General features: G+C 37.7%; 2 protein-coding genes across 6 annotated transcripts in view; both read right to left on the reverse strand.

The window, feature by feature from the left end:
* Positions 1-84: 84 nt before the first annotated feature.
* On the reverse strand, positions 85-14,129 carry MTFR2 (mitochondrial fission regulator 2). 2 transcript variants are annotated; one of them, XM_043593078.1, is made up of 8 exons: positions 12,644-14,129; positions 12,109-12,214; positions 11,897-12,013; positions 6,383-6,487; positions 5,817-5,929; positions 4,658-4,893; positions 3,166-3,523; positions 85-485 (listed from the first exon to the last, which is right to left on the reverse strand). In XM_043593078.1, exons 3-8 carry the CDS (start codon positions 11,957-11,959, stop codon positions 278-280), a joined length of 1,083 nt encoding a protein of 360 aa, XP_043449013.1. In that variant the 5' UTR covers positions 11,960-12,013; positions 12,109-12,214; positions 12,644-14,129; the 3' UTR covers positions 85-277. The 2 variants fall into 2 exon arrangements, with proteins under 2 accessions (XP_043449013.1, XP_043449012.1); XM_043593077.1 differs by lacking the exon at positions 12,109-12,214.
* A 6,099-nt stretch (positions 14,130-20,228) lies between these two features.
* BCLAF1 (BCL2 associated transcription factor 1) overlaps positions 20,229-26,217 on the reverse strand; it is a 30,372-nt gene continuing 24,383 nt past the window's right edge. For all 4 annotated transcript variants that reach the window (XM_043593079.1, XM_043593082.1, XM_043593080.1 and 1 more), the window contains 2 exons: positions 22,963-23,175; positions 20,229-22,804 (listed from right to left, as the gene is read on the reverse strand). In XM_043593079.1, the coding sequence (XP_043449014.1) occupies positions 22,799-22,804; positions 22,963-23,175 (219 nt within the window). In that variant the 3' untranslated portion in view covers positions 20,229-22,798. The remainder of the gene's footprint in view (positions 22,805-22,962; positions 23,176-26,217) is intronic.

Genomic DNA, 26,217 nt, shown 5'->3' on the forward strand with positions numbered 1-26,217 from the left:
AAGTTTCAGACTTTGTTCATACAGCAGACAGCAACATCAAGTTAGCACCCGTCCAGGACAAGCCTTTATAAACTTACGCACAAGTATTTTTCAAGTCAAGTGTTTTATTTAAAAAAAATTCATAGTAAGGTACAAGCAAAAAAGGAGCATGTAAAAGTTAACAGAAACAACAGAAACGTTAGCGGTACCAGCAAATAACTGTATGGTCCATTCTGCGCAAGAACTTCAAGAGAACTTGAAGGCAGAGATACATCATGGACAACACGCTTTTGAAAAATTAAAAAATTAACTTTACGTTATTATAGCTCACTCTTGAAGTTTCTGGACTAGAAAATGGAGAAGACTCCCAAGACCTATTTTCTTTCTCAAAGGAATCATCTTCTTGGAATGCAAATTTCTGTTTAAGTGCATGGGATATTAAAGACACTGGATCCCAGTGTGAATCTTGTCTTTTCCTCTTATGAATGGGTCTACCTCCAGGTGACCTATTTAAAAAAAAAAAAAAAAAAATTGAATTAAAGCCTTGTGTAATTAATTTAAGCTCCTTGTTGACAAACATGCCAGAAATACAAGCATAATAAATTACAATCTAATTATTCTTCAAGAGATTGAACATTTTTGCCAAGGAATAAGGAATCTGGAAGGCACAATGAATTAGGAATTAGAAAACCAAGAAACCGATGGGGCACCCGGGTGTCTCAGTAGGTTGAGCGTCTGACTTCGGCTCAGGTCATGATCTCATAGTTCGTGGGTTCAAGCCCCACGTAGGGCTCTGTGCTGACAGCTCAGAGCTTGGAACCTGCTTCAGATTCTGTGCTCCATCTCTCTCTACCTGCCTGCCCTCCCCCCTCCCCACCTCTCTCTCCCTCTCTCCCCTACAAAAAAATAAACATTAAAAAAAGAAGAAAAAAAAAAAAAGAAAACCAAGAAACCAGGAAGTCTGGTTCCTAGATGTTTGGACTGAACAACTGGATGATGGTGTTGTTGCCTTTACTGAGATACAAAAGACTTAGGGCAGAACAGGTTTTCATTAAGCCATAGGACTAGGTGAGATCACCAAAGGAAACAATGTGGATACAGAGAGAAGGGGACTGAAGTCTGAGCCAAAGGAAGATAGTGTTCCAAGGAGGAAGGGACCACAGACAGTACCAAATACTGCCAAGACGTCAGGTAAGAGGAACAATAAGAACTGACTATTAGATTTAGTACCAGCATTACTGGTGACCTTGACAATGCACAGTTTTCAGTGGAGTGATGGGGACAGAGACCATATTACAGTGGGTAGAAGAAGGCGGTGAGAAATGCAAACAAAGTTCTGATGAGAAGAATTTATATCAGAAAGAGAAGCAGAGAAATAATAATAGCTGGGGATATACATGTTTTGAAGATGGTAAATACTCAGGTATGGGGAGAATAAAGTAGAGAAGAAAAATGTGATGATGTAGAAGACAGAAGGGATAATTTTAGGTAAAATCCTTGAGAAGATAAGAGAAAAGGAGACCTAGTGACCAAGGGGAGAGCTTGGACATGAGCAATGGCATTTCATTCACAGTAACAAGAGAGAAGGCAGAGAACACGAACAGTGACTGTAACTGTGAAGATGTGGCAAATCTTATCTGACTCTGTAGTAATGTATAATGCACGGTTAGTTGTAGAAAAATGAGATACTGGGGGTGGAAGGGAGACTCTACCAGCCTCCTAGCTGTGTCTCCAGTTATGGTAACAGTCAGTCACCGTCTTACACTGACTGGGCCCAGTGATGCCAATAAGCCCTCTAGCTGGAACAAGTGTGCACATTCAGCCACATTCTTCTCTGTATCAGCTTCCTCACACAAGGGTCAAATCATACCCTCATTAATAATGAAATGATGTGTCTGCCCTAACACTATTATACAGAAAATATATTTTCTCACTAAAAACCTCATTGAGGGATTTCCAGATGAACATGGCAGATCTCTGTGAAATCCTACTAAAATGACAGTAAAGAAATTAAAAAGATACATACCCACAAAGACAAAGAAATTATGAGAGAGTGGGTAAGAATTGCAACAAAACACTGGAAGACAGTGAAGACAGTGGAGGGTGAGCTGCCTTCCTGAAGGGGCTCCCCTGAAGGGACTGAGGAAAAGTCTACACACTGAATAAAATGTAAAACTCAAGACTGAGTCCCCAAGTGCCCAGCATAAGAAATTAAAAAAGGAACTCTCCAGGGAACATCGTCATGAAATTTCAAACCAGGGCTAAAGAGATCTTAAATGTTTCAAGAATAAGGAAAACAGATTTGATACATAGCCAGGAATGAGAATGACATCAGCTTCTCCACAGGAACAGAAGCCAAAAACTGATGGAACAATGTCTTCAAAATTCTGTGGAAAAATGGTTTTCTGCCTATTGTATACCCAGCCAAACTAGCAATGAAGTGTTAGAATAAAATCATAATTTTCAGATATGCAAAGACTTAAAATAATCTTTTTTATAGACCCTTTCTCAGAAAGGTATGGGAAGATAGGACACCCAAGAAATGGGTGAGGCAACACAAGAGACAGGGTAGAGAATGCCATAATGATGGCCAAGGAAATCCTTGGCATGGTAACAATGCAGCAGGCTTGGGGGAACAAGACAGTGGAGCAGAACAGAGAGCTCCTACAGGGGAAATTATTTTAAGAAGCAAAAGAAAGAAACTCAGAGAGACAATTATTAGCTGCAATAAAAAATAAAATTATTCAACAAGCAAAATGTAATCATAGCATAAGGAAATGCTATGAATGTATACTGTTATAAGGATGTAAATTCTGAATACTGATTTAAGTAAAGACGATGGATTTAACTATATTGGGAAGACAGACTAAGAAGTGTATTTATGCGTACATGTTAGGCGGCAGAATGTCTGAAAGGATGTACTCCTGAGTTTTAACAAGCGGAAATAAATATAGTTAAAATATCAAGAAATAGCAAAAGGAAGTAGTACACTGTTCCAAAATTATGGAGATAAGACACTAAAAGAAACAGTAAAAAAAAATTGAAAATGATTCTTTCTGGGAGAAGCGTTTGGAGTGAAGAAGAATCAGAGAGAAGACCTGTCTATGTTTACTTTGATAAATATAATAAATTATTACAACATCACTAATAGAATTTTGATTCATTTCTCAAGTTATGACAACATACCGTTCCACAGCACGGAGCTTAACCTTATTCATATCCTTTAGAATGTCCAACATATTCGGAACATCTTTATTTTCCTGGCTTTTCGAACGATGACTGTCATTAGTCTTACTATCACCTGACTGCTGTCTTTTCACTTCATTTGCTGAGTTATCTGAGTTACATGTATTATTAGTTCCTGGCCATGTGAGTGAACATGAACGATGCGGAGAAGAAAGCTGAGGGGGCACTGGAGGAGGAGGAGCAGGTGGGAGGAAGAACACTGAACTTGAAAATGGATCTGGTTTGACACTCAGTTCAGCAGTTCCTGGCGATGGTCTTTGTCCCAAACTGCTAGGTTCGCTGTTCAAGTCAAAGAGGCCTAAAAACAAAGTAGTCTGTTGAAAAAGTCATGCAAAATTCTCTCCAACATAACACATAACACTAATTAGAAACAAAAAAGGAACAATTTCAGTAATGCTACTAAAATAACGATGTGGCCAGGAAAAAGAAGCAATCCCATCTGCTTAGTAATTTTTATAAGAGTCAAACCAAAGAATAAGCTTATTTTTAATCCAATTAGGATTTTCTGGGTAGGCCTTTAAAGGGAGGAAGGGTGAGAATGCATTTTAAAAAGAAATCAAAAAGTGCTTTTTCAGTAATTAACATACAGTCTGAATTTCATCCTCTATTTAAAAAAGCTAAAACACAATCAACAATTCGTAGTTAGAAACATTCAAACTGGTATATTCACTCTATGATGACACTGTAGAAATGCCCAAGCATATATTTTCTAGGCAAGGCCTAGGACGGATACTGAGTACTTAACTTTTTCACAACAGATTTGCTCCCAAAAGACTTTTTAACACGACTGCTTAAAAATAATGTGTGTGTATATTTCATTTTAACTGCTATTATTATATATCAATATGTATATTTATGCATAAAATACATAAATATACAATACTGTATAAACATTTCATGTTATATATAAATTATATGTGTGTATATGGATGTGTACAGATACATGTATATATTGTGTATGTGGGTGTATGTTGTTTAAAACCAGTCACATCTCTAAAAATTTAGAAAAGGATCATCTGGAAAACATTATTCAACCTGAATTTAGTGAAAGAACAGCAGCAATAACTTCAAACTACAAATACATGAAGACCTTATATTCATCTTCTTTCAAATTAATATATTCTTCCTCATAAATATCGATGCTTTTCTGAAGAGTTAGAAAAGTTTACTTAGAAAACACCTTTTCAATACAAAAGTACAATCTACAGCAGTACAGCTGGAACCAAAGCCATGCCCCTCACCGCAAATGTGTCTCCATTTATTCTACATAAACATCAGACGTAGCAATATTACACCCTCGATATCCTCGACATATTTAATGTCATTCACAAGACACATTAGCATCTGATGCTCTCATTTGGGACCCTACTGACTGAAATGAAATGGTAGGTGAGCACCATCTAACTAAGACAGAACGCAGCATGGCACTCACCAGCGTTTGCACGGTTTTTCAGTTCCTGCATTTGCACAATTGCAGCGATCTGAGTGCGAAGAAAAGTCAGCTCATCTTCGAGGGCAGCTATTTTTTTAATTGCAGCTTCATTTACAGGCCCATCGTTTTTGGTTCGTTTATTCTGTCTTGGAGCAGGCAGCAATGGATTCCAAACTGGTGGCAAAGGATGGACAAATTCCATTTTCTTCTCTTCTTCATTTTTCCATATGCTATTTCTGTGGGTAGAAGGAAGGAAAAACTGAGGGGGGAGGTGTAATTTCCCCAAAGAAATAAATTCTTTCAGACAAAGAGGAATAAAGACACAAAAACAAAAATCAGAGTAGCTCTCTTTATCTCATCATTGTCTCCAGACTCACTGAGGACAAGCACGACAGCTTACGTAACTTTGTATTCTCAATATCTAGAACAGAAGAGTCGCCTTTAATAAGTGACCAATAAGTGGTCAGTGAATGAAGGAACAAGTCTTGCTTTTAGACTGTAAAACAAAAATAATTGTCTTGTAACTGTTCTACCTAATTGGTTTAAACACAGTACAAATTGATTTATTTAGAAATAAAGTTGATTTACTTAGAAATTCTACATACTCTGAATATATGGTACTGAATGGCCTTATACTAAGCATTATGTCAGGGATAAGTTTATGGTATTCTAATTTTTTTTAAATAGATAAACCACTTTGATACATAATAAATTTAGCCAGAATATTTGGATAATTGACCCTTATTGTGTTTATAGCCTATATCTGAATATACTAACACTTAAGTTAGTACTCCCGAACAGTAACACATTCAAATTTCAAATACATTTATTTAACATCGTTGCCTGGTACACAGTAAACACTATTTAAGTTTGGGCTAAATATGTAAAAAATAACCAAATATGGTATCTAGCATAGGAAACAGCTTTCTCCTAAAAATGGACATAATGATTTTGACACCCTTTTAATATCATTCCTTCCTAGGCCTACATTAAGAGAAATGGGAAATAAAAATGTCATCCTTATTAGGAAGATATTAGTAGGTCACAGGTCAGTACAAAGACAGACACAAGATTCAATTAGTATGATCGAACTTCAACACGTGCAAGAATTAAGATTACAGCCCATATCCCACCTTCCACAGGAAGTATGTAAAATTACCGAAATCTGAGATAACTGCCTTCTTCATCATTTGCCACACGCAAAGTATCAGCAAAAGACGGAACTACAGATCCATAGTTACCAGGGTCTACAGAGTTCAATAGAGGGATCAACTGAAGTAAAAAAGGGGAAGAAAAAAAAAAAGTCAGAGCTTTGCTGGGGTGGGGGGCAGGGGGTAGAACACATGCGTGCCCATGGAAATTGGCTAAATTAAAAATCCCTGAGTTAAAAGGAAAAAGGATATGCAACAGAAAAACATGCACCTGTTAGCGGGGCAAAAAATACTGAGGAAAATGTCATCTAAAGTCTAAACATGTAGCAATATTCTCTACCCTGGTTAATGTCATCTGTCATAAAACACAAACTAGAAGAATAAAATAAGCTATTCAGGTGTTGCTTTGTATCTGCCCATCTTTGAATGTAATTACTTAAAGAAATAAACACAAAAACATGCAAGAGGTTTTTGGCTTTCAGGAAACAGTTCTTCTTTTGTTCTACTCTATCTCTAGAAGTACCTGGGATTATTGTATACATAGTGCTTAAACAATGCATGTTGACTGACTTACCTCAAAATTAGGCCTGGGACAAGGTTCTAGAGGAAGAATTTTCCCAATAAGACGAACAATACTCCGAGCTGATCCATAGTCTTTATTTTCTCTAATCTGCAAAACCTATTTACACATAGAACATTGTTTAAAAACTACTCTGTTAGGGGTGCCTGGGCGGCTCAGTCGGTTAAGCGTCCAACTTCGGCTCAGGTCATGATCTTGCGTTTTTTCGAGTTTGAGCCCCACGTCTGGCTCTGTGCTGACAGCTCAGAGCCTGAAGCCTGCTACAGATTCTGTGTCTTCCCCTCTCTGACCCTCCTATGCTCATGCTCCGTCACTCTCTGTCCCCCAATAATAAATAAATGTTAAAAAATTAAAAAAAAACACTATTCTGTTAAAGCCATGTTTATATATCCATGAAGAAAAGTAGATGTAAAGGATGCACTAACACTTATTTTGAAAAGAAAATACAGAAGGGCATACTCAAAGTATTTTCTTCAAAGAATTAAACTTTGGGGCCCCTGGGTGGCTCAGTCTGTTAAGCATCCAGCTTTTGATTTTGGCTCAGGTCATGATCTCAGAGTCCTGAGACAGAACCCCTGTCCAGCTCCGTGCTAAGCTCAGAGCCTGCTTAAGAGTCTCTCTCTCTCTTCTCACTCTCTGTCTCTCTCTCTGCTAGTTCTCTAAATAACTTAAAAAAAAAAAAATTAAACTTCATTCATATTTGTCCTAAAAAGAAAAAGAAAAAAAAAAGGATGGGAGTTAACCTATGTAATATTCCAGAAAGAAAGGTCTCTTAAGAAAGCACCACAGGGGCACCTGGGTGGCTCACTTGGTGAAACATCCAACTTCAGCTTAGGTCATGATCTCCCAGTTCGTGCATTCGAGCCCCACATCAGGCTCCATGTTGACAGCTCAGGGCCTGGAGCCTGCTTCAGATTCTGTGTCCCCCTCTCCCTTTGCCCCTGTCCTGCTCATGTTCTGTTTCTCTCTCTCAAATATAAATAAACATTAAGAAAAAAAAAAAAGGACCACAAATTCATTTTTGTCCTATTTCTGATAATGACAAAATACTTTAGGGGCGCCTGGGTGGCTCAGTCGGTTAAGCGGCCAACTTCAGCTCAGGTCATGATCTCGCGGTCTGTGAGTTCGAGCCCTGCGTGGGGCTCTGTGCTGACAGCTCAGAGCCTGGAGCCTGCTTCAGATTCTGTGTCTCCCTCTCTCTGACCCTCCCCCGTTCATGCTCTGTCTCTCTCTGTCTCAAAAATAAATAAACGTTAAAAAAAAAAAACAAATAACTTTAGGGAAATTTATCCAGAAAAATTGCCTCCTCTCCTCCCAGCTAAACATCTTTTGGCCCAGTCAAAAATTGACAATTTCAGTTTCTCAAACAATGAGGTAATACAGAGTGCACTTATGTAATTCCTTTCAAAGGTGAAATAAAGAGGGGGAATAAACTAATCCGGCACTAGACAATTTAAGAATTCTTTACTTACAGTGAACTATATCTGCCAGAAGTCAGTTCTTAAAAAGATGATAGAAATGAAATACGCTACTATAATTCAAATAACATCTTGTCTTTTGGCTTGGGCTTTCCAGATTGGTGTAAACAATTCCCACAGAAGTCTCCTCAAAAATATGACATAATATTTCTGCTTTTGGCAGAGATTTCAAGACAAAGAAAGCACTTTCTTCAAAAAGCATTAAAACTTGGACTTTTCATTTTTCCTAAAATCCCATAACAAGGAGAGTTTATTACAAGCAACAGACATAGGTAGCATCCTAACAGCATCTTCTTGGAAATGGACATACAGTTCTAGAACTCAGGAAAAAAACCTGGGATTTAGATGGATTTGGGAATCGTCAGCAGACACAATACATGATAGGTAAAAATTAAAGCCATTTGACTAGTTGAGAAAAACGGGCTAGAGAGGAAGATCTGGAAGCCACTGGCACAGAAAATGCCATTCCTCTACTTTCAAATAGTAAGATTCTGAATGTATCTGATCACATCCAAACACCTGAGTTCAGAACCTTACTATTTGAAAGTAGAGGAAACATTAAAACATTAAACTGATTACATCATAGGGTGCCTGGGTGGCTCAGTCAGTTAAGCGTCCAACTTCAGCTTGGGGTCGTGATGTCGCAGTTTGTGAGTTCGAGCCTCATGTCGGGCTCTGTGCTGACAGCTCGGAGCCTGAAGCCTGCTTCGGATTCTGTGTCTCCCTCTCTCTCTGCCCTCCCACACTCGTGCTCTCTCTCTAATGTTTAATAAAAAATTTGAAAAATCTTTTTAAACTGATTACATCTACTGGCCTCATAAGCTTCCATCAATTCTGCGATCTCAGTCTCCACAACATCCTCCATGTATTCTGTATTATTCTCCAGTCACCCTGAAAAGTTCCCTGCCACTTGGCCCAGTTCTATCTATCCGACTGAATTACCCACTCACTACGTTAATAACACGAGCTCTTTTGCATATAGCAATTTTCCTCATGGTCTCAAAGACAAGCCAATGTTACCCTAATTGCCAAGCACTTACGCATGTGCCCAAAGGGCACCACTCTACCTCCAGCCCTGGCACCAGCTGTTTTTACCTGTCTTCTAATGTCAGATTCACACTCCTCTACAAATTTGACTCTGCTTTCGGGAGTTTCCTAGGCTCTAAATTCCTAAACCAGTTCCAAGGAGCACCACACAACAGTATACCTAACTACACGTAACTCTGTTTCATTTGCAGTGTTCTCTCTGCTCCATTAAGACTGTCAACTCCAGGGGCAGAGATGTGTTTATGTTCCTTTTCAATCCTACAGGGTAGTAGTTCTTAACCATAAATCACAATCACCTACACCTACAATCACTTCAGAAGTACGTATTCTCCAAAAGAAAAAAAACACAAACCACACATGTAAGACAAATTTTCTAGTAGCTACATCTGAAAAAGTAGAAAGAGGTAAAATTAACTTATGTTCATTTATTTTTGAGAGAGAGACAGACAGGGCAAGGGAAGGGCAGAGAGAGAGAGAGGGAGACACAGAATCTGAAGCAGGCTCCAGGCTCTGAGCTGTCAGCACAGAACCAGATGCAGGGCTCGAACCCGCAAGATGTTGATTATGACCCGAGCCAAAGTTGGATGCTTAATCAACTGAGCCTTCCAGGAGCCCCAAGTGTTTATTTTACTTTTGAAAGAGAGAGAGGGAGAGTATGAGCAGGGGAAGGGCAGAGAGCGACTGGGAGACAGAGGATCTGAAGCAGGCTCTGTGCTGACAGCAGAGAGCCCAATGCAGGACTTGAACTCACAAAAGGTGAGATCATGACCTGAGCTGAAATTGGATGCTTAACAGACTGAGCCCCCCAGGCGACCCGGACTTTACTGATGTGACTTTCCTACCAAGCAGAGATTTTCAAGTTGTTTCAGTGATAGGTTCATTACCACTCAAAAAGTGTTCATCCTCTTGATATTATGTGTTCTCATATTACTAATGGATAAATTACCCCAACTACTCTTAGCTGGAGAAAATAAATTACAAAAACAACAATATTTAGAAGACTACAAATCCATGCTGACTTCAGCTGGGTATTCTGCACAGGTATATTCTGCGACCTCTTCAGAGCATGAACATGTTGTTCTCTACTGTCTTGCCCAAAGCAATCACCAATCTCTGAAATCCCCAAAGCCAACATTTTTATTACCTGGCAGAAGCCTTGACTCTGCTCTTACTGAGAAAACCAAGGACTCCAACTTAACATACCTCAATTTTTATTTCTCTCCATTCCAAACCTCTCCACCATCTCTCACTTTTATCCTACTCAACTGTCTGTCTTCTTTCCAAGACTTATTATTTATATTCCTTGCCCAGCTACCTTCTCCAGGACATTGCTCATCACTCGCTCTTTCATTTGAATTTTTAACTTTTTTTTCCTGTCTATGAGGTTCTTCTCCAATGCTTGCAAACATGAAGTTATCTCTAACACTGGAAAAAAAAAATGTCGATCCTACTCCTTCAAGTTGATGGCTCTTGATCTCTTTTCACAAACTTTTCAAAAGAAAGTTGCTGATGCCACTACCCTTCCTTAGTTATTCTTCAAACTACACTACAGCTGCCACTCCACCTACACAAATCCCTAAACGTATCAATAATCCAATAATAAGCAGATCTTTAACTACTATTCAGTCCTCATTATCTTCAATGTATTCTTGAAATTCAAAATGCATCAGTAACACCCAACATCTTCCATTATGTCACCAAAGTCCCTGAATTCAAATATGAAAAGAATGTAGATAACCACAAATCTGAAATCTCTTTTTCCAACATTCTAGAACTATTTCTCTATCTGTAGGATATTTGTATTTATATAATCCAACAGCACATCTGGCTCACTTCACCTCCTGATTCAAACTAGTTCCTCATACTGAATTGCCTATTTATAATATAATAATTGCCTATTTATAATTTATAACCACTCTTCAACTTACTTTTGTTTAAAATCTTGAAAGTGTCCTTGGCTATTCTCTTCTAATTCACCCCAACAAATAGCAATGATTTGCCCATTCTATAAACTCCCCAACTATTCTTTCTTATATTCAATCTTGTATTATAGTTATCTGTATGTTTTTATTCGTCATATTGTATTTTAAGCAGTATGAATACAAGATTGTGTATTGCTCTATATCACCCAAAGAACCAAGCATATTGTGTTGGATATGGTAATGCTCCATAAGTAGAGAAAATTGGATTTGCTTGTACTTCTTAGGCCTAAGTCATCCTCTCTCCAGATTTATTCTGAATTTGTTGAGCTATAACTTGCCATTATATACCCAAATATCAAACTTAAATTACTTTATTTTATTTTTCTTTTAAAAAAAAAATTTTTTTTTAACGTTTATTTATTTTTGAGACAGAGAGAGACAGAGCATGAGCATGGGAGGGTCAGAGAGAGAGGGAGACACAGAATCGGAAGCAGGCTCCAGGCTCTGAGCTGTCAGCCCAGAGCCCGACGCGGGGCTCGAACTCACGGATCGCGAGATCGTGACCTGAGCTGAAGTTGGACGCCCAACTGACTGAGCCACCCAGGCGCCCCCAAACTTAAATTACTTTAAATAAAACCACTGGATAATTAAAATATATTTTACCTGTGAAGGTCATATCTATATTTTGCTGCATGTGCACCTTTTGCTGGCATTTGACCTATCTAGTAAATAGGTTGCTAATAATCTTATCCTCCCCCTCCCCCCACCCTTTTTTTTTAAGTAAACTCTACACCCAACTTGGGGCTTAACTCACAACTTACAACCTGGAGATCAAGAGTCACATGCTCTTCCGACTGAGCCAGCCAGGCGCCCTTAATTTTATCCCTTTTTTTTTTTAACGCAAACTACCTAAGGTACACTATTGCAAACTCAGCTTTGTTCCACCTGAAAAGTAACAATCTTGCCTTAAATTAAATGTTTACATATATATAGATCATTTTCAAAGTAAGACCCAGCAACAAATACAACAGGTTCATTCAAATCCATTAAAAAACATTTACCTGGTCTATGGGAACACCGAAATATTCCAGCATCTCTCTTAAGATATTCAGTATGAGTGACATTGATGAAACACATACATAAGCGAATTCAAGGAAACATTATCAGTTTCTTGATACCTTCCGGAAAAAACAATTTAGAAAATATTACTCTTGACCAAAAAAACAAAACAAAAACCAAAAAACACGATTGCCACAAAACTGTATTAAGTAACCTGGAGGAATCCTTTCGTTTCACATTACACCATCAACTGATCTCTTTTGGCCAGCAGTATTTTGAAGGAAGTCAAAGAGAGAGAGGAATGAAGACGTGGGGAAGGGCTGATAAAGGAAATTTCAATTTATCAGTTAAATTGCACTAAAAGTTCATAAGATGTTTCAGCCTTATTAAATATTAACCAACAATAAATTGGACACTTAGCAGGGAAGCCTTTAGGTTAGCTGCGACAGCGAAGTCCCCGCTCTCCTGGAAGCTCTGGGTTGAGGAGAGGGATGAGTTCAGCTCCTGAAGGCAGGCAGGGGGCCGACCCAACGCTTTAACAAATGAACAGCGGCTCTTCCTCACAAATGAATAGGGTACCATCCATCCTCCTCACTCATTTTAAAGACAAGGAATTTGGACCCCAGATACGCGACGTGACTCAGTCACCCAACTGAGTAACAGGCCGAGACTAGCGCCGGTGGTGTCAGTCGCCTTGGCCTCAAGCTTCCTGAGGGGCTCTCCAAACCCAGAATGATCGCCTTGCTCACCTTCCTCCGAAGCCGAGCCTGCGAGCAACCACCGGGACACCAAGCTGCGGTCCTTAAGAAACGCTGCCTCGAATCCGCAGTCAGCGACGCCCTACGTGCGCCCGTCCTGGTACAGGAGCGCTCGGACGTCGACTCGGGTCCGCCCGCGCGCCTCGGTTTGCAAGCCACAGACGGTAACGACGTCCCCCACCGACCCGGGGCTGGACACCGAAACCCCTTCCCTCAACCTGGGTAACTCCGCAGGATGCTTGGCCCTTACCTCCGGTCTCCCACCCACCTTGCGGCTCGCCCCGAGGCCGGGCACAACTTCCGCGTCCCTGAACGAAAATCAAACTCCGCGGGCCAAGCCAGTTTCCGAGCTCATTGGACAAGCCTAAACATATGTGCTTCTGATTGGCTGCGTTATGACGTCAGGCTAGTTACGGTTATTTGGGCCGGCTACTGGGATATTTCCTTCTTCCTCTAGGGGGCGGGCCTTCCGCGAGGCAACCAATAGAAGCCTAGAGACAGCAGGTGGAACGGGAGGGGGGGGGGGGCGGTGCGAAGATGGTGACGCAAGCTTCTGATGCGTCCTTAGGTTCCTCCATGCTAAACTACTGGTGTCTATCTACCACACGGTGTCATGAAGGTATTAAGGGTCTTGAGCCAGGCCCGCGATCCGGGATTCGTCCCTTTTCGCAGTGTCGTCCCCTATACACCCAGACGCTAAGCGGGACCGCGCTCTCCTCTTCCCTTGAAGTCGCTATTTGTTGTCTGATCATTTCATTCAAACATTATCTGCTTATGGGATTAGCAGAACCTAAGCAGTCTTCGAGGGATGTGCACCTTTGCAGTACTTACAATGTTCGCTCACCAAACGCTCCTGGTTATCCAGGCTATCAAATATGGACCGGACGTTAACCTGGCCGAGTATTGTTAAGGAAGGACTAAATCCTATCAAGTGATACCCATTTTTAATTCTGGTCTGGGTTTTACTGGCTTCGTAAGACAGAGCAACATCTTTATTCCTACTTCAGCCAAGGATGCACTGGAATGACATGACAATTTAAGATCAACTGTGCCTGCTGCGGACCTACATTAAAATAAAATTTTTAAAAATGGGGTCTTTTGAACTAATTTCTCTATGGTCCACATTTACTCATTCAATACTGAGTGTTATGTGCCAGGCACTATTCTAAGCATGGGAAATGCAGTAACGGGCAAGACCAGTAAGGTCCTCACCCTCCTGCAGATTACATTCTAGTAGAGACATCAGAGAGGCTATCCCTGAGCATTTTTAAACCCCATCTCTTTCCACTCTTACTTTTCTTTATAGCACTTATCACCACGTATATTCATGCTACCGCTATCGCCAAACTAGAATGTAATCTCTAGAACGGGTACTTTTGGCTTGAACCATGCTGCTTCTCTAGTGCTTTAGAAAAGTGCCTAGTATATGGGGCGCCTGTCTGGCTCAGTTGGTGGAGCATGCAACTCTTGATCTCATGAGGGGTCAGGAATTCAGACGCATTGGGTGTAGAGCTTACTTCAAAAAAATAAAATTTAGGGGCGCCTGGGTGGCGCAGTCGGTTAAGCGTCCGACTTCAGCCAGGTCACGATCTCGCGGTCAATGAGTTCGAGCCCCGCGTCGGGCTCTGGGCTGATGGCTCAGAGCCTGGAGCCTGTTTCCGATTCTGTGTCTCCCTCTCTCTCTGCCCCTCCCCTGTTCATGCTCTGTCTCTCTCTGTCCCAAAAATAAATAAACGTTGAAAAAAAAATTAAAAAAAATAAAATAAAATTTAAAAATTCTTAGAAAGTGTCTATTATATACAATGAACAATCAATACTTGAGTAAGATAACTGGATATGGGACAAAAGAAAACAGACATCAGAAATGATCTGTAACTAAGTAACTGGCAGAATATCCCAGTAGTCCACACTAGGTTAAGGATGAAAAGGCAGAAGAGGCTGTTGGACAAGGTATAAGTGAAGGCAAATGGGTCAGCCACCTTACTTGGAATCAGTGAGTCACAATTTCTTCAAGTACCTTGTCCTTTCCTTTTGCCCTTATAAGTATATAAATCATGATCTTGTGGCCACCTCCCTTTCCAGTCCGGTATCAATCAGCACACATTACAGCCAGACCAACACTTCCTCGGAGAATATTAGAATAGGAACCAGCACTAAAGCTACCTTCACCATGCACGCTACACCCTCCATGAATGTTTTGCTGACAACTTACCCCTAACATTCTTCAGAGATCTTTCCTCCATTTTGTTTACGAAAGCACTCATACTATACCACATCTTGATAACCTTTTGAGATTTGACAGTATTTTTCAATTGCTCATGTTTACATGAAATTATTTTCTTGGCCTTTTAGAATGATGCAAGATTCAGGAAAGCTTTTTTGACTTCAGTTACCTTTTCTGTTGTTTTTGAGTAATGTTCAGAAATACGGTGGCTTGCTAAGATTTTCCTGATTGTGTTCCCCTCCCCCAGTTTGATCTAAGCCCTCTCCTATGGTCTCTACACTCAATGATTCTACTTTTGCTACTTTCTTCTCAGTGTGGGGTCCAGTCCTGTCCTTAAAAGGGAGTCTTGTCTTGGCTGGTGTTTTGAGAGTTCACTGGGGAAAATCGTCCCAGTCTCTCCAATCCTTCCTTTGGGTACCTTGCACTCACTATGGAGAGGACAAAATCCAAGTTTCAGTTGAGTAATTTGAGATTCTCCTTTTCTCAAGTCTGCCAGACCCTACCCCAACTCTTCCTTCTCACATAGAAACCAATACCAGGCAGGTTGATGGTTTTCCCCATTTGATATTTGGAGGTTCATCACCTAGTTTAATTCCAAAAGCTGTCCATAGGTATTTGGTTTTGCCATCCAAATGTATTTTTCCAGAACTACTAACACTTTATAGATAATCATCATACTATGTTCTGGATCCCCAACACCAAGAATGTTTTATTCACCTTTACACCCATTGCCAGGCATACTTTTTCAGTGAATAAACGAAAGGTGAGAGGCTGAGGGCTGGTTTAGACAAAGGCTAGAAAGATGTGTATACTCAATTTTGCCAAATACCCAGCAGAGCCCCATTAGCCTATGCCACAAGCCTAAGTTTGTTTTTGGTGATGAACTCAAGTTACTGTAGTTATCTTAAACGGTGGGAAAGAATACAAATTAACCTTCTACCAAAGTAGGAAATAGCCTCTCCAATGTTAACCATAAGGGTTCATATGTAAATGTGATCTCCACATTGAGATGTGCTAACCCAGAAAGTTCATTTAAATTTTACATTTCAAAAAGAAAAATATTTAGGCCCTTTTTCTTTCTATTCTGACTATGCTTGAAGCCTCTCAGGGGTAGTGCTAATACAGTACACTTAAACCAACCAGCGCTATTTAAAAGATTAAACACCTCTTAAAATTCATTAAACCTTTACAATTATTTATTCAAAAATTTTAAATATTTGAGAGCAATTAGACCAAAATTTTCCCTGATACTAAAATCATATTTCAAATTAAATTCTAAAAATGTGCTTTGTATTGACAATTAAAATAGTTAATATAAGAGACCTATTAACTATATTTCTAGGTCTATTTAAACTGTAGTAATATCTATACTATAAATTGCTATTTACTTGTAGTGTTACATTAAAATTATAAAACCAAAGTTAAATGTTTATAGTCTAAAAGCAGGATTTCTTTTTACTTGAGCCTTTAAAAATTTATACAAAAGAAAAACTAGGTTATGCTTAGTGTATGAATCCAAAGGTCTTATGTGTCTATAACTACTCATACTATGTTCGAACAAAAATAGTTTACTATAGCTAGACCGCTCTAAAGGCAGAAAGGTGAACTGCTGCTTGATTTTTCTGGTTCCATTTTTTTTTTTAGAAGATTCATAGGACTTCATAGACTCTGTACTCTGTTTTCTGATACAATCTTACATTCACAAATAGGAATGCCTTGACTCTTGTGAATCACTTAAAAAGAGTTGGTTAAAACCTAGAACACAGAAAAAATAGTTAAAGGATGCCCTTCTAGTCTTATCCCGCTTCTGGATCACTCAGACAGTCAGATATACATCAGTGCTACTAATGTTTGCATTTAGGCCTTTTCATTTTTAGCAATAATCGACTCATAATTTGATACTGTCATGGTCCCAGTAACAGGAATAAAAATATTCTACTTCATAAAAATTCCAAGTAACTGATTTGGATCATCTTACAACTAGTAACAAATTATTTGCCATCCAAAGATATGATATATATCGTAAAGAATATGGCATAAGTCTTACAAAAACAAACAACAATAAAAAAAAACTAAATTCATTCCTATTGCAACATTGAAAAGAAAGTGGCAATATGCAGCATTTCTTTTTAATTATCACTGACTGGTACCCTCAGATGGTAACACACAATAAAGCAAGCACCTGAGAGTAAAAGGTAGCTCTTAAACTTCAATTAAGTAATCCAGAGAACTAGGAAAAAACTTCAGATAACACAGATTCCTGACAAAGACTTCCAGATTCTCAATACTTTTACAAGCAGAAAACTTGCTATTTACAAGCGAACTACTCTTTTTAAGTACGTACATGTCAAATATTAGCTCACTGAGTCAATCAATAAAAGTCTACGTTGGGGCGCCTGAGTGGCTCAGTCGGTTAAGCGTCCGACTTCAGCCAGGTCACGATCTCGCAGTCCGGGAGTTCGAGCCCCGCGTCGGGCTCTGGGCTGATGGCTCACAGCCTGGAGCCTGTTTCGGATTCTGTGTCTCCCTCTCTCTCTGCCCCTCCCCTGTTCATGCTCTGTCTCTCTCTGTCCCAAAAATAAATTAAAAAACGTTGAAAAAAAAAATTAAAAAAAAAAAAAGTCTACGTATCTATGACTTTTATCTACTGGCTCTGGTTGTCCTCTAAATACAGAACATGTTAAAATGATGAGGCTGGACAAAGTAACATCAAATGTCCATCCTGATCCTTATATATAATTTGAATTGTAACTCTCTATTTCCTCTTTTAAGGGAAACCCCTTAAAATACTTGAGGACTGCTCGCAAGGACCCATCTCAGTCATCACTGCTCTACAGCAAACATTCCAACTATTCACATGACACTATTTCAGACATCAAGCTTCTGGTCCCTCTCCTTTTAAATAGATTTACTCTTAAAAACATGGAACTGCACAAGAGTAACATGAGCCACATATAAAAAAAAAAATTAATGATCTAACTCTTCTGTTCACTGCAATCCGACGTCTCTTCAGCACATTTTAAGGGAGCTTAGACTGTATTATGTTTTAGCAGCAGCCACAAAGAAAAAAAAAATGGCTTATGCTAATCAAACTTCTATACATATACAATTATATCATGCTTTAATTATACATTCAAGGAGCATTTATTTCATACCTATGTATGTATGCCATACACAATGCAAACTGCTAAACATTTATTCTGGCAAAGAGAGACATTTAAATGGAATGAGTTGCTAGCCTAAAAGAATGTGCTACATTCAATGAGGACATAAAAAGAATTTAGAATTTTTGCTAGGGTGTAAGATTTTAAGATAGGTAAGTGAACAAGGGGTGGGTAAGTGGGTAAAGCACAAAGGTAAAAACTGGCTCATGTTGTTCATCTTGACTAATATTTAGGCAAGAGAAGACATCGAAGGGTTTTAGCTAAAAATGACACCAATTTTACGGCTGAAAAATATCCCACAGGCAGCAACTAAAGGATGAAATTTAAGGGCTAAGGAGTCCAAGTCAGGAGTCTACTGCAGCAGTGGGGGTATCTTTACCACAGTATTAGAGGGGTGAAAAGCAGATCAACACTCTGATTTTGAAGTAGAAGTATCACCACCAAATGTATGCACACACTATAAGTATATACTGACATTAACCAGTTAAATTTTATATTTTATTGTAACTTTCTTTTCATGCTTACATTTGGTGTGATATTCAATTTCCTTCAAAAAACTGAAAGAGTACTTAACATTCCCCCCATGGCAGCTTTAGAAGTACCCTAATAAAAAGTTTATTGCTTTCTCTTTCTGGTACATTAAGACAGAAAAATTACGATCTTCCATAGTCAAGGGCTAGATAAGGTAGCAAGTAAACAACTATTCTGGAGGATGAGAATGGTATTCTTTTTCCATGGCTTTATGGACTCCATGAAATCCGCAATTACAATGATAGTACCAAGAAGTTATCACTGCCAAATACACAGGTCATGCTGTGAGTAAAAATCCTTCCAAGTCATTTAATATGAAGGTGTACTTAATTATCATCTAGTTTTACTAAAAGGAGTACTCATTACTGCATCAGGAAGCTGGGCAACCCCAAGAGATTACTATGAAAAATCTCATTTTGATTTTTAGGAGAGTAGCATTAAAATCCACTTGCCCAATCCTTTTCTACTTGTAAGAATCAAGATTATCTTCTGCATCTTAAGAGTGCTGCCAATAGGTTCAACTGTTTTAAATCATCCAAAATATCTGTAGGAAAAATATTTTTGGGCGGCAGGGGGAATATTTTTCTTGCGCAGAGATTATAATTAAGAAACATTATTTGAAGTTTTTTTCTAGTAGTGGGAAACACAGATCCTAATGTCTGTGTCTCTTTTTTTAACCAATGGGATCCATTTTTAAAGGCTAAAGTATGATGTGACGTAACAATATAAAGAGAACTAGAAGACTTAATTAAATGTAGAACTTTGGCTTCACCTGCATAGTCAACACACACTTATCATTACTGAATGTTTCAGAAATATAAGGAGTCCAGCTCATAAACCTACACAATCTCAAAGGCTCTTGAGTAAGACAATGGAATACAACAAACTTCCATATATCTCTGAGATTCTAAGAAACTGAATAACAACAAATCCTGTTGGCTTAAAACTTCATTAATATAACCCTTGACATTCAGATGTAATAATGGTTTTAACTATTTGATAACCCTAATATGGTAACAGATAACATTCTAAAATTTTGTTAAAGGATGTATCAGGATCTCTATCCAGAGACTATTAAGTCTAGACTAATACAGTCCCATGACAATAAACTTTTTTTCTCCAATTGCCTCCTAATATATTATTAGTCAAAATATGTACTATAGGTCTTAGCACACAAATGTCTGTGAAAAATGCTTTTTTTTCAAGTTGACAGAATGGTCCACTTTGTTAAAAGGGGCATGGTGAGAATTACACCAAATTTTACACAAAATTATAGTCTAACAAAACAAAATCCAACCTCTTTTTAGTTATTAATGGACTACTATAGTTTTTAAAAAGAGAAGCAATGCTGATTCTCCATAATATTATGGCTGGCAAGTTCTTGTATTAACACAAGAACAGGAGAACTAGACTAGAAATCTGGAATTCCTGTATTCTCTAATAACAGCTTGGAATTACCAGGGAAAACAAAAAAATAACAGTATATGGGGTTTGAGTTTTGTGGAGTATGTATCAACCCCCCAAAAAAGCCATAGCATACCAGTAATTTTACTAACAGAGGAGTTGGTATTCAAAAATCTATAAATAGGTCACAGAAATCAGCTGTACAGATCAGACACAGAAATAGTCTCAAAATCAGGTAAACAAACAACAGCTATTACCACTTATGACATTTTATTGGCATATGACAATTTACAAGGGTCCCTGTTGCAATATACAACACACTGAGTAAGAATCGTTTAGCCATCTACATTCGTTCGTATTGGGTAGTATTTTTACTCAAATTATAATTTAATTCCCAACACTTGATTTTAACTGTGACAAAAGGGAACAATAGTTAATTCCTTAAAGTAGGCTGCAATTGGAAAAACATATTTTGCTATTTTATATTAAAATTCCTAGAATGTTGAAAGGTATACACACCTAAAGACTGAGTCATGGCCTTCTTAAACAGGTTTCTTAATCCTTTCTGGAAATATCCTTTGGTTCATTTTTATTTTCCTTCTCTAGGCAAAAGGAAGTCTGTTAATGCAGGTATCAAAGAGTTATTTTCTGTCATTTGTAAACAAATACCCTTACCATTCAGCTTTGTAACATGTTATGAAGTGTGGAGTTAAATGTGGCTTAACACAACATAGGCTTTTCATATGTTTGGCTCTGAAAAAGAGAACATCCACAATGGCATCCTACTGCAGAGTTCTATCACCCTTCTTACTAAATTCTGGTATAATCCTCTTTCCTCAATTTTGTGTAATAGAATAAAAGTAACTGAATCATGTATCTATTTGGGTTAAATCAGCACATTTGCACTTAAAATATAACCTGCTGATAGAATTTGGGTAGGTTTATTCCCACTCCCTATTAAACAATTTCTCAGCAAATTCCCTTTTTCCTATTGTCTTAAGTGGAAAAACAAAACTGCACATTTATAGTCATGCACAGAGATCCAGTATCTAACGAAATAATAACTTAAAATAAAAGCTAAGTTTATTTGTATAAAATAAAATGGTTATGAAAATTCTTGTGTTGAAGACTAAATCCATGTTGCTTTCGCATGTAATTAAGTATTCTTCTGACTAGGAGATTAGCTGTGTCCTAACATAACAACAAACTTGCTTTGACAGTATTTCCTCTGCTCTAACGATTTCAGAAAAGACAAAATTAATAGGAGAAATCATGCAATACTAAGGGTCCTAGGGCCATAAACATCATGTATATTGAATTTTGTTTTCTTATTTTTCCCTTACAGTTCTTAGCAAATGCCTTTGGCTGCAAATCAAGGTGCTAGGAGCACTGCAAATCACGAAGGATGAAAGATCCATAAATTAAGATCTTTGAAAAAGTTTACACTTAACAGAACTAGCATTTCCTCCTTTTAATGCAAACGTATACAACTAACTTGGTTCCTGAATTAACAAATGAAATTTGACTACTTTTACAGATGGTCACTGACAGAGACTTGACAGTGAAATTTACTATTTTGAGTTTTCATCTTAAGAGCTATCAGCATAAACAAAAAGATAATCCACATCTGAAAGATTATCTACCTGAAGAATAGAACCCTTGGGAAGAAAAAGAAAAAGCCATTTTATAAACTGCAACTGAAAATAGGGAAAAAGTAAAAACCAAGTTAGACCAATGCTGCAACAAACTTCCTGTCAAAACTTTTTATTGAAAAACAAGTTACTTAAAATACTAATTAACATAATGGTTTTTTTGCCTATTTTTCCTTATGGTTAGACTACAAACTAATGTTTCAGCTGTCCAAAAGCTCAAATAAATATGTAAGATATGAAATCAGGTACATCTTTTTAATGTATCAACTTATTCTGCAGGATAATCCTCTTCCATACCAACACCAGGATTACAGGTTTTGTTCTGTTTCTTAAAGATGATCAGTTAAGAATGGATTTTTTCATCTGTATTATTACAGACCAGTTCCTCTCTCAAAGATTAGCTGATATCTAAGACCATGACTCAAACTTTCAAATAAGAATAGAAAAAACATTGAATTTTCAGCCCCAAAAGTAAAGGCTCCTAAGAATGGTTTTATAGGCCACTGCTTGCTTTCAATTAAAAAAAAAAAAAAAAAATTTCTTGTAATTTTCAATCTTTTAATAGCTTGTACTTTTTAACTATTGATAAAGCTTTTTTCTCTTTTTAAACATTTGCTGACATGTTAAATTAGCTTAGTTTGCCAAAGTAAGAACCTTTTCTGTGGTACACCTCAAAAATTAGTCACCCTACAATGTAGTGTGTTTGAATTAAGGAGAATGTTAAACAGATGTATATAGTTAAAATAATTAGTGTGGTCTCTATAAACAACTTCTGTCCAGGGATTTGTATGTAGAGCTAACGTTTACTTCAGAATAAACATTAACAAACAGGGAAGGAAGAGAATCAGAACTTTCACAGAGCTGTACTTGACCATATCTTATAGACAAAGCGAATTACAATGCATGTAACAAAAACAGTAAAAGTATTTTTTTAAAAGTTGATAGTTACAAATATGGTACGTAACAATTTTCTACTTTATTTCAGTACAATTTTCAACATACAGTCTACTATTTTTCAAGATATTTGAAGACTTAAAACAAAATTTCTATTGACTACTTGCAAACAGTAAAATTTAAGTAAAATGCTTACATTCTTATTTGAAAACAAAAATCAGGTAAAAAAATGGTGGGTGCAAGTTCTGCTCTCTGTTGCAATCTCACTTCAGATTTACTATTCCTAAAAAAACAAAGAGAAAATAAAGATTAGCAAAAATGTGGAGTGAAAATGATCCGTAATAATCATTGTTCCTAAAAATGAATTAATGAACTAACTGGCCCACCAAACCCATAATGAAGAAAATCCATTAGAATCACTAACAAGATGAAATTTTCTACCTTTTCTTCTTTGCGTCTGTCCTTCTTTTCTTCATTATTTTCCATGGTCTCTTCTTCATCTTCAACAATCCCGTCCCCTTGGTATTTGTCATGAGTCCATTTTGGACTGCTACCTGATTTTTTGAAGTTAAAGCGCCCTCTGCCACGTTGAAAAGTACCACGACCTCTTCCTCTTTTGGCCCAATAATCCACACCATCATCTCTGTCATCATGCTACAGAGAGGTTAAAAACAATCATCACTAAAATGTCTTTCTTGTAAGTAAAATGATTATAGCCCCATTAAGTCATGGTATAAATCTTCTGAAGACTGGGGTATGGGACATTGGTAAATGTCTAAAACACATTAAACCAAAGCCAGTAACACTGAATTTTACAGTAAAAATGTATTCCATTGTGAAATCAAGTAAATACATCTTACTGCTTTATAACCCAAGCACTGCAAACTGTCCAGACAATTTTTTGGAGAACCTCAACTGCTAAACTACTGCCAACTTTCATAGTTTTGACTTTTTTGCTTTCCATTATTTCAATCTAAGTCCACTTGTTAATATACTGCATGCAAATGAGATAAAATAACCTTTATTTTTCCCCAAAACTACCAGTCATAAAGACGTAACAGTCACAAAAATGTTATGCAACACTTATTAAATAAAATAAATGATATGAATTATACCATACATGTAGGAACAGATTTTAAAATCCTACAGAGATTTAAATCTAAATCAATGTATATGGCACATCAATCTTCTAGGCCAGAGAATTTTACATGCTAAATCATGACAGCATGGTCCCTAGAGTAGTAACTTATTTCTTCTTCACCAACATAGTACTACAGTTTTCTATTACATTTGAACATTAATTTTTCATTAACTCTACCCCAATACAGATATTCCCCAAATTACAAATTGTTCCATTAATCAAACACAATCTACAAACTGAAAAGCCCTTCACTTTGTGGATAAGTAGAGGAGTATTATCGCAAAATACCAAACAAAAAGCCAAAGTTCACCTGTAATATAATTTAATTAATTGTTGCCCACCTCAAACTCTCAAGTCTGTCACCTACAAAAATGGAGAAAGAGGCAAAATGATGCCCCTTAATAAGATACTGGGTATAATGCAAATAATGTTCCATAACCTGTGAAGTACTGGTATTGACCAGCTGTCCAAAAGTCATCAAAGCTTTTTCTCGAGTATTATGTGGTATAAGCACCTTTTTCAAAACACAAGACTGTGCCTTTGTGCATATTCGTGTAATACAGATCACCCTCCTGGCATGACTTGCAAAGCTCAGTTACACAAGTAACACACAAAGCAAAAGAGCACTTACCAATTTCTAATCCTCTATCTTTAACAAGCTGATGAAAAATGACAAGCTAGAGGTGTGTATGACTCCAAAAAGAGCGAGTTGAGGAACTATCAAAAGTGTAGATTTCAGAATGTCAGAAAGTTTAATTACAAACCTGAAATAAAGTATTTTAAAATATTCTCTCACTCAAAATGATACCCACACAACTACGTAACTTCAGGTTCCCTTTTGGTATTGGCACAAACCACCACTTAAGAGTTTGTGTTTGTGGCATTTACACAGTATTCCACTTATTTGTGGGAAGAAGCAAACAGGTTTTGAGAGTCAGAGGCATGTTTAAATCTAAACAGAAGCTGTGACTTTACGTTCTCATTTTAAAAACTGGGAGATAACCATGAAGTCACACAGATGATCTATAAAAAGTGCCCATCCCAGTGTATGACAAGCAAGCAAAGAGTGGTATTAATAATGCTTACTAAGGGTAAGACATTGTTCTGAGCACTTTCCACGTATTTACTCCTCTCATCCTCAAACAACCCTATAAAATACTGTTAACTAATCCTACTTTAGATCTAAAGAAACTGAGGCACAGCAAAACTGAGCTACTTGACCAAGGTCACAGAACTAGTTCTCTCCACTACTCCTTCAGCCATCACCCACAGTATACATTTCCCAAGTATCTAGTGGCAGTAAATGATTTCCGTATAAGGCAACTAACAGCTACAGAAATAGAAAAAGCAGAGGCAAAGCTAGGCACTGAAGTTAAACAAGCCATCACCTTTAAATACCCTACAGCAGCTAAAAGATTGTATTTTTCAGAGTATCCTGGCAGCTAGGGGACATTTTAATGCTAAGCAAACTAACTCTTAATCTTCAAGTTCTAACTTCTAAGATATTAGTCCTACTACAATTTTTTAAAATGAATCACTTCACATGATAAAGGACCAGAGAAATTATTTGTAATGCACAAAAACACATTAACAAAGGAGGCCATATTAGAACAAAACCTCCTGAATCCTCTTATCTCTTCTCCACAGAATGATCATGTTTCAAAGGGCTAATTGATTAAAACTCCTACCCTGAAACTCCTTCCCCACCAGAGATTTTCTCTTCCTCAGAAGACATCAACTCTACACTGAGAACCTATCCACTCCAGTACTTTCCTACTTGCTCCAACTCTTCACATACTCACCCCTCCACAGAATTTCAGGTTCTAAGATAGACTATCTTTCCTACTTGTTATTGAAAACATCACCATATCTTTGCATAAATCCAAGTGTTGAGATGAGAATTTTCAGAAAAGAATACAACAAATGTTATTATTACTCAATATTGGAGAAAGAACGGTAGGGTGCTTTCAGAACCCTAGTTCTGGAGCCCAAGGCATGGGTTCAATTCCGAAGTCCTATTCTACTAGCCATGGTCAAGCTGCTTAATCTGTATACCCCAAGGTTTTTCATCTATAAAAGTAGAATAAAGGACTCCCCTTGAAATGATTTTTTGTAAGCACAAAATAAATTTATACATGTAAAACAGGAACCTAGCACAGTGCATATGCTCAATAAATACTATTATTATTACTAGTAAGTATTAATGTTTCATTAATATGGGCATAAGCAGGGTGCCTGGGCAGCTCAGTCCATTAAGCGTCTGACTTTTGATCCCGGCTCAGGTCCTGATCTCGCAGTTCCTGGGTTTGGTCCCATGTTGGGCTCTGTACTGGCAGCGCTGAGCCTGCTTGGGTTTTTGTCTCACCCTCTCTGCCCCTTCCCTGCTTGCACGCATGCATACACTCTCTCTCTCGCTCTCTCAAAATGATAAACTTAAAAAAATATATATGTGTGTGTCTGTGTGTATATATATGTGTGTGTATATATATGTGTGTATATATATATATATATACACACACGTGTGTGTATGTATATACATGTATATACGTGTGTAT

This window comes from Prionailurus bengalensis, chromosome B2, assembly GCF_016509475.1.
Source record: "Prionailurus bengalensis isolate Pbe53 chromosome B2, Fcat_Pben_1.1_paternal_pri, whole genome shotgun sequence".
NCBI lineage: Eukaryota > Metazoa > Chordata > Mammalia > Carnivora > Felidae > Prionailurus > Prionailurus bengalensis.